General features: G+C 43.5%; 1 protein-coding gene across 2 annotated transcripts in view; it reads right to left on the bottom strand.

Moving 5' to 3' along the window:
• The window catches only part of LOC308609831 (zinc finger protein 226-like), a 64,460-nt gene extending 55,219 nt beyond the window's left edge, over positions 1-9,241 (bottom strand). For both annotated transcript variants that reach the window (XR_014014358.1, XM_081259127.1), the window contains exons 1-2: positions 7,694-9,241; positions 5,682-5,808 (exon numbers count right to left, since the gene is read on the bottom strand). Coding sequence is in view for 1 of the 2 variants with exons in the window: in XM_081259127.1 (XP_081115253.1) it covers positions 5,682-5,808; positions 7,694-7,822 (256 nt within the window). In the remaining variant the exon portion in view is untranslated. The remainder of the gene's footprint in view (positions 1-5,681; positions 5,809-7,693) is intronic.
• Between the last annotated feature and the right edge of the window lie 10 nt (positions 9,242-9,251).

Here is a 9,251-nt window from a genome sequence, read left to right as displayed (position 1 = left end):
AAAACTCACACTAAGGCTTCTCCCCTAATATTTAATAGAGGTCAAAGTTCAAACTTACTACACCATTTACCAGAGTTCTCTGCCGTGTGGCCTCCTGGCTACTGGGACATGTTGAGCTATGGCTGAAACACCGACTTTAATGAAACAAATGATTTTTTTTTCTTCTGAACTTGATGACTGGAAGAATTCACATGACACCTGAGTTGTTTCTGTCTCTGTTTTCATCATTCTATGGAACTTTTTTCGTGTGTGGGCTCTCTGATGGTCTTACCACTCCTATCACTTTTATAGGATTTATCAGCAGCATGGATTCTGTGATGAACTGTCAGATTGGAGCGCCAGCTGAAGCTCTTCCCACAGGTCTCACACGTGTAAGGCTTCTCCCCCGTGTGCACTCTTTGATGGGACTGTAGCTGTGAAGGCCGACTGAAGACCTTACTGCATCTGTCACATCTGTACGGCTTCTCTCCAGTGTGGACGCTTTGATGAAGCTGAAGACTTGAGGCCTGACTGAAGTGCTTCCCACACTCCCCACACTTACATGGTTTCTCTCCTGTGTGGACCCTCTGATGCATGTCGAGGTTCAGGCTCCGCTTGAAGCCCTTCCCACACTCCTCACATTTGTATGGCTTTTCTCCAGTGTGGACTTTTTGATGGGCTTGAAGGTGTGAACTCCGACCAAAGCTCTTCCCACACTCTTCACAGTTGAATGGTTTTTCTCTGCTGTGGACTCTCTCATGGGCCAGAAGATTTGAGGCCTGCCTGAAGACTTTCCCACACTCCTCACAATTATACGGTTTCTCTCCGGTGTGGATTCTGCAATGAATTTTAAGATCTGCTCTACGACTGAATCCCTTCCCACACTCTTCACATTTGTATGGTTTCTCACCGGTATGGATCAGCTGGTGGATCTGAAGTCGTGAACTCTGATTGAAGCCCTGCCCACACTCCTCACACTTGTAAGGTTTCTCTACACTGTGGGCCTTCTGATGGATTTGAAGATATGAACTCTGACTGAAGCCCTTCCCACATACCTCACATTTATAGGGCTTCTCCCCTGGGTGGACAACCAGATGAACTTGATAATGGGAGTTCCTCCTGAAGCTCTTCCCACACTCATTACATTTGTATGGTTTCTCTCCTGTATGGACTCTTTGATGTGCCTGAAGGTTTGAACTCAGAGTAAAGCCTTTACCACACACATTACATATGTATGATTTCTCTCCAGTGTGGACTCCCTGATGGGCCTCAAGACTTGAAGGCCGACTAAAGCCTTTCCCACATTCCTCACATTTGTAGGGTTTTTCTCCTGTGTGGACCCTCTGACGAATGTATAGATTTGAGGTACAAATGAAGCCCTTCCCACACTCCTCACATTTGTACGGTTTCTCTCCCGTATGGACTCTCTGATGGGACTGAAGGTGTGAATTCCGACTGAAGCTCTTATCACATGTGTCACATTTGAATGGTTTCTCCCCAGTGTGGACTCTCTGATGGTCCTGAAGGTGAGAGGCCTGACTGAAGGCCCTCCCACACTCCTCACAATTATAAGGTTTCTCTCCCGTGTGGACTTTACAATGAATAGTAAGTGCTGACCTACGACTGAAGCCTTTCCCACATTCCCCACATTTGAATGGTTTCTCTACAGTGTGGACTTTCTGAGGAGTCTGCAGCTGTGAGCTCTGACTGAACTCCTTGCCACACTCATCACACTCACTGTGTTTTCCTCCCACGTGAACTCTCTGATGAATATGAAGAACCGAGCTGTAACGGAAGCCTCTTCCACACTCACTGCACATGAGACTTCTCTTTTGAGTGTAATTGCTGGTGAAGATCAAAGGTGGAGAGATCGGTGAAGGTTTCTTTACATTCATCACACTGGTAAGGTTTTTGTCCTGTGTGAATCATAGTATTCTGATCCAGTGTTGAAACCCTCGTGCTATCTTTTCTATAATCACTGTAGCCGTAAGATTTTTGACCCTTGTGTACTCCATGAGCATCAAGGTGATGTGAAATCCAACTGATGGTGTCAACATCCTCTTTACACTGACACAGTTTATTTTTCATGGAAATTTGCTGGTGTCTATTCTGATAATTCTGGGACTCAGCCAATGAAGTTTTCCTCCAAGAATCCTGGGCTCTCAAAGTTGCAAACCTTGGATTTCCAGTACTACTGGGATCACCTGCTTTATCATTTAATATACGGTTCTCATCTTCAGAAATTTGAATAGAGTCCTGCCCCAATCTGGCAGGGGGAATCACCTTGTTTGTGGAACTGACAACTATTTATCATGGAGTCTTGGCATCTGGTTAAGTCATTTGCAATCTGTTGCCAGATTTGCCAGCAGGAAAGCTCTTCACGTGATCCTCTGTCTTGAACGGCCCTCCACTCACTTTGATTGTTTTCTTCTATATGGACAGAGAATTCAGAGATGTGGACACGTGAAAGCTTTGTTCAAAGATTCAAGATTTTACACTTAAGACACAGTATGAGACTTTAATGAACCTCAGGATGGTTCAGCTGATCTTTCGCACGACAAATGAAGTTCTCTGGTTTATATACTAACAGAAACCAAGAGATGGTCTGTTAAACTCCCAAATACTTAGCATTAATGAAACCCATTTAAAACCAAATGACTACTCTGACATACTATTTAAATCATCTTTCAAAAATTACATGTCATTCCTACCATAACACAGTATCAATAAAGACAAGCATTTTGCTGTGCTCACAGCTTTAACAGTGCCTAGCAGTTAGTCAGGGCTCAAGAAATGCATGCACAGGTGAACTCAGTTTGATTTCTAGGATTCTCTACAATTCTGAATCCCAGGTTAAGTTTGAACCAAGTCAGAGAAGCGAAACAGCTTTTACACGTCAGGTATCAGATACAGGAAAAGGACTGGAAAGTACAGTTTTGCTTAAGTTGAAAGGCTGCACCCGAGGCGGCAGCACACCAAGGGGGTTAGTGCTGAGGAGGATATGAAAGGTGCTAAAAACCGGGACTTCCCCGGTGGCACAGTGGTTAATGATCTGCCTGCCAGTGCAGGGGACACAGGTTCGAGCCCCGGTCTGGAAAGATCCCACATGCCGCAGAGCAACTGAGCCCGTGAGCCACAACTACTGAGCCCACGTGCCACAACTACTGAAGCCCGCGTTCCTAGAGACCGTGCTCTGAAACAAGAGAAGCCACTGCAATGAGAAGCCTGCGCACCACAACGAAGAGCTGCTCCCACTCACCACAACTAGAGAAAAGCCCATATGCAGCAACGAAGACCCAATGCAACCAAAAATTAATTAATTTTAAAAAAGGGTCTAAGAATCAGTGGGGTTAAAAAAAAGCATAAAGACCTATGCACTGGATCCTTCTGAGGCATTTGTGCTGCCTAATATGTTCCTCCACTCCCCCTGCCAAGCAGGAGTCAAAATGTAGAAGCTAGGGAAGAATGCTGTCTCTTTAAAAACAGCATGGAAAATTTTTGGACACAGATACATTGGTCTTTAACAAGAATGAGTTCCAAAGTGAAGAATGGGGTTTATGAGTGAGCTGGGAATAACTTCCATAGCCTGTGATAAGTATTGAGAAGAAACAGACTAGAAACTATTAAAGAATGATCAAAGCACCCAAGGTGACATTATCTAAAATGCCTTCTACAAGATACATACAAATGCACACACACACACACAAAATGTTTGTAGAGCTAACAAAGATCGATTTCTTATTAGTGAGGTGGGCTTTGGAGGAGGCAAATGGGACGCAGCGGGGCAAATCTTTTAAGGGAAAGGCTAACTCACCAGCTGCCTGTTTTCTGAGACCTGTTCTCCCCTGGTATAAGGGATAAGGAAACAGAAATTTCTTTCCTTCTATGGGAGGGCTACCTAAGAAGTAGACATAAGAATCCTCATTCAAAACAGTATTTCCTCCCCCAAATGAATTTGCTCTGCTACTAAGAGCTCAAGGAAAGTCACAGGGAAAGCATTTTACTCAGTTTGGTTATAATTACAGGTTCTATACATATTTTTTGTGCAAGTTGATGAGGGCCAACTTGTACAGAAAGGCAAACACACACATACACACATCATGGGCACCTGAGAAGTTAGAATTAGGCTAGGAATTCATTTGAAGACAAAAAAACATTTAGCAATATCCCTTATTCACTCGGATTTGTTCACCGCCTACTAGCTATTTTCATGGAAGGCTAATTTCTCTATCCATTAACTCATTCGTTTATTCAAGAAATATTTAAGAGTTCCTGTCATGTACCAAGACTATGCTAAGCACTGAGGCTAGTGAGCAATAAACATATAACAGACCAAATTCCTTCTGCACTCCTGGATTACCCTCCAGTGGAAGAAAGAGAGGCGAGAAACAGGTGAACAAAATGTACATGAGTGAAACGCTTAGAGACAAAACAAGGCAGGGCAGAGAGAGTAAGAAAGAGAGGACTGTATTTCCCATAGGGTGGTCAGAGGACAGCCACCTCCTCATCTTTAAGGTGACTGACTGAAAGAAGTAGAGGCCTAAAAGATTACAGGTGAAAGAGCATTCCAGGCAGAGAGAAGGACAAGGAAAAGGCTCTGTGGCAGAAGCATCCTTTGCAGGTCTGGAAAAGATAGGGTAAGAGGGAGGAGAGGTGGTGTATTCAGGGAGGTGGTGGAGAACGAACAGCAGCCCACAGAAGGCTCTAGAAGCCACTTTAAGTGGTTTTTATTCTAAGTAAAAGAAGCCACAAGAGAATTTTGAAACAAGAACATAACCTGACTTAAAGTTACAAAAGATCACTTTGCCACCTAAAGAACAAACTGTGGGAGGAGAAGGGTGGCAACAGGTGACCAGTACAAAGACTATGCAATAATCCTGGAAAGAGATTTCCAACTGGGACCAGGTGATGGACAGCACAGGGCTGGTGAGAAGCAAAACAGACAGACAGCTAACCACAGGAACTCACGACTGCTTGGTTCTCACCTAAATTTCTATCTGCGTTGCTGAATTCATCAACCAAAGCCTCTCTTCTCTTTCTATATGTTTTGTATCTCGTTTGAAGAATGAGAACATGCAAAGTCACAAGTTAACATGAACGGGCTAGAGCGAAAGTTTACTAGAAATTTGAGTTCCAACTGCATATTCAAGGTATTGAAAGCTGTGTTTTTCAAACTTTGTATCACGACCCACTGAAGAAACAGCATTTATTTCACAACCTAGATACACAGGTAGAAAAGTATACATTACTAAAACGAAGCTTGAATGACCTATATCTAACCAATGTCTCTTTTCATGAAATCTGTTCCCACTGGCTCTCACACCACTCATGCCATCGCCCAGAGTTTCTGCTGCAATGTGTTGTACTCTTCCTAAGAAACTCTGATATTTTCTATACTTTTTTATTTCATTAAAAAATCACACGTAGGGCTCAATAAATTGGCTTTATGATCCACTAATGGCAGGGAGGGAAATCTGAAAAAGAATACACAAGGTACAGCAAGATACTGTCGATTTACAGTTCTTTTACAGAATAATTGAAAAGGACCTGAAACACACTGTTTGGAAAGACCAGAGGCATCCTCTCGTGTCCCACAGGAATTGCAAAAGTCTGGTCCCCAAACTCAGGGAACCACCTCAAGAGGCCCAAAGCCTTGAAACACCAAGGTCACAAAGACACTCGCAGAGAAAGGCTGTCCTCACCCACTGAGACCAGGTTCCGGAAGTTTTCCACCATCACATCCTGGTACAGCTTCCTCTGGGCCGAGTCCAGCAGCCCCAGCTCCTCCTCTGTGAAGGCCACGGCCACGTCCTTGAAGGTCACCGCCTCCTACGACAAACACCACCACCTCAATCTTATACCCAGTGGCCAGTGGAAGAGGGGCAGCCCCGAGGAGACGAGGAGGATGGGAAGTTGCTCCGGCTCCTGTGAGGTGTGCAGACTTCCCAGCACCCCCTCCTTCCATCCTGCCAATGCCACACACTGACTTTCCTCAGCCTCACCGGACGTGCAGCTATGAAAGAGAAAGCTTTGTGTATTTACCTGGGGCTCTCAGACAACTCATAAGTAAACTCCCTAGAATTCTAACCCCTGGATCCTGAACTAAAAAGCTTTCACTGTTTAATTATTATTGCCAAGTGCCCCAGAAACAGTTACCAATTCAGTCCTGGCAGTATTTGATGGCACCTGCTTTCTCATTGAGGTGGGAACCAGCTGAGAAGGAGTGTTATCTGTGGAAACTAACCAAAAGGCCATGCCAGGTCTCTGAATGAAAACTCTCTCTTTCCCCGTTTCTGTCTTTCGCTTGAATGCAATACTCTGACTCCAGACCCTTGGTTTTCTGGGTGAGTCTGAGTTGGTTCCTCCTTTTTTCACAACCCCTATTCTTTATATTTAAAACAAAGATGAAACCAAGCACCTCTTTATACAATTGTTCTGAGCTGTCTATGCAGTGACAAGTGCTTTAAGTACCACTGGACTTTTTAAACTAAGGTCATGTATTACTCTGATTAGAAAAAAATAGAAGATGGAAAAAGAAACAAACCAGTAAATAAAATACACAAAGGGTCTGACTCAAGCATGGGGAAGACTGAATCTAACTCTGGTCGTGAGAAAACTTCTAACCATACATTATTTTTTCTGCGTGAAGCAGCAGTTTGATCCTGCTGTGCTCTGCCGTATTTGGATATTCTACCAAAAAACATCCAAGGCACCACATGGAAAACATACCTCTTAAATTCTGAATACCTAAACCTACTATGTTAAGGGCAAAAAGGGGCAATATTCTTCAGAACAGATATTTTGAGAACAAGGTTAAATCAGGAACACTGTCACTGTAGTGCTCCGAAAACAGGAGAAGTCTTTCAACTCAATGTCTGTGAATAAAGAATAGTTTAAAAAATAGGTGCAGGGCTTCCCTGGTGGCGCAGTGGTCGAGAGTCCGCCTGCCGATGCAGGGGACACGGGTTCGTGCCCCGGTCCGGGAAGATCCCACATGCCGCAGAGCAGCTGGGCCCGTGAGCCGTGGCCGCTGAGCCTGCGCGTCCGGAGCCTGTGCCCCGCAACGGGAGAGGCCACAACAGTGAGAGGCCCGCATACCGGGGAAAAAAAAAAAAAAAAGGTGCCTAAGTTTGCAGGAACATGATAAAGCAATTAAAAGTGAATGTTAGCTAGTATTAAATGAAAAAAACAATTTAAAACTGTATCTATGTTATAAATACAAATACGCATCCATGAATACATATGATGAAGAGATTACAGAAATATAAAAGCAGCTAATTTGTAAGCAGGTAAGCAGTAGACTGGAAGATGTCCTTCATTTCCCTTAATTTTTCTTTTACTTGTAAAATAAAAAAATGATGAAATAAAACAAAAATTAAAACCGAAACCAATTAAATTTAACAGGAATTTTAAAAAAAGCACACATGGCACACTCAGGTCCTCATATGCTTAGACTCTCCTTGAAAGAGAAAACCCATATGGAACTATACCCAATATTTCGTAATAACCTATAAGGGAAAAGAATCTGAAAATATATGTATATATATGTATAACTGAATCACTTTGCTGTACACCTGAAATTAATACATTGTAAATCAACTATACTCCAATCAAAAAAAAAAAAAAAGAAAAAGAAAAAAAAAGAGGAAAACCTGTGTCCAACCTGAGTACAAAAATGGCGTTTTTAACAGCAAGAAAGGCAAGCTCTACTCACCTGGAATGTGCTCATTTTCTCTCTCCTTCTGGGGCAGTGCAGAGTCCTAGCAAGACAGACAGGGAAAGAAGAAGTCAAACTGGAAACTGGTTTAAAGAAAAAGAAGTCACTAACCCACGTGGTGCTCATTGTGAATTACCAAGGCTCCCAGTCCTCGGGGTGGCTACAGCTGATTATGCTTGATGAGCAGAGCCCCACGCAGATACCAGATGCCCCCGTGAACCCCCTCAGTGGCTGTGTGAGGAATGACCTGCCCATTCATACACAGTGGCCCCCTCACAGTGTGCCTGCAGCTTCCACAGGGGTCATTCTTATTCTGGGTATGGTGTAAACAGAGACCATGTAAGTCAGAGTAGGTTTTGGAGTCAATAGGCATGGGCTCTGATCAGGCTACGCCATTCACTAGCAGTGTCACCCTGGGCAAATTATGCACATCCCTTCGCCTCAGTTCTGTCCTCTGCCAGTAGGGGAGAACACGGGCATCCACCTCGTGAGATCGTCATAAGGTAGGAAGCTCTGAGAACACCACTGTCAGGGTTTCTTATTTCTTAGCAACTGCGGTAAAGCAGATGATATTTTAGTTAGAAATTATCCTTAGAGATGTGATTTCTACCAACAGAAGACTGTCAGACATGTGGAGGTCATACGTTGTTGCCCTGTTATGTGAGAGTCTTTAGACTTCTGAAAATCTCTGCTTGTCTTCCTAAAGATTTTGTGACTGCAACAATAATATTTAAATTGACATGGACAACTTTTTACAAAAGGTATAAAAATACGTTAAGTTTCTTTTTAGACAGGAAGTACCCTTTTGACAATTATGCACAGAGGTAAAGAGAACTAATAAAAGCCAGGATTCTGCAACAACAATAAAAAATAGTTTGACAGTCCATACCTAATTCAAATGAAAAAAGACAGGAATCTGAATTGTAATTATATCATCATAAATATAGGAAAGTTTAAGAAATAAATGGGAGACTTCCCTGGTGGTGCAGTGGATAAGACTCCACATTCCCAATGCAGGGGGCCCGGGTTCGATCTAGTACAAAAGATGGCAATGATTCCACTCCCCAAAGCTTGGGAGAGAGACATCTTCACAACTTCTAACGACCTCCATTTTGACTCTACACTTGCTAGCTGTCTTCTGCTCAACTCAGGATTCTGAAAGGGGCCCTGACAGTTGACAATAATTAGTGGGGGAATAAAATCATTGGACTAAGTAGGGCTTTGGTGAATCCAGCTCAGTTTTATCTGTGACATCCAGCAGGGTCAATTTCCTCGGCCTCAGTTTCCAGAAAAGACCCTCTCTTGAGCTTCTCGAATTTTCACGTGCATGTGAATTACTGCGGGATCTTGTTGGAATGCAGCCTCCTGGGCCCCCTACGCAGAAATTATAAATCAGAAGGTCTCGAATGGGGCTCAAGGCTGGGCATTTCTATCCAAGTGATGCCAGTGCCGCTGGTTTGTGGACCACAATTTGAGTAGCACTGCAGTGTAACATCAGTCCCACAAAAAACAGCCTCCACTACACAGAAACATACACAAAGAGTAACCAGACAAA

Source organism: Mesoplodon bidens, assembly GCF_964165515.1.
Source record: "Mesoplodon bidens genome assembly, contig: HAP1_SCAFFOLD_608, whole genome shotgun sequence".
NCBI classification, from domain to species: domain Eukaryota; kingdom Metazoa; phylum Chordata; class Mammalia; order Artiodactyla; family Ziphiidae; genus Mesoplodon; species Mesoplodon bidens.
This window is presented reverse-complemented; position numbering and strand designations above follow the sequence as displayed.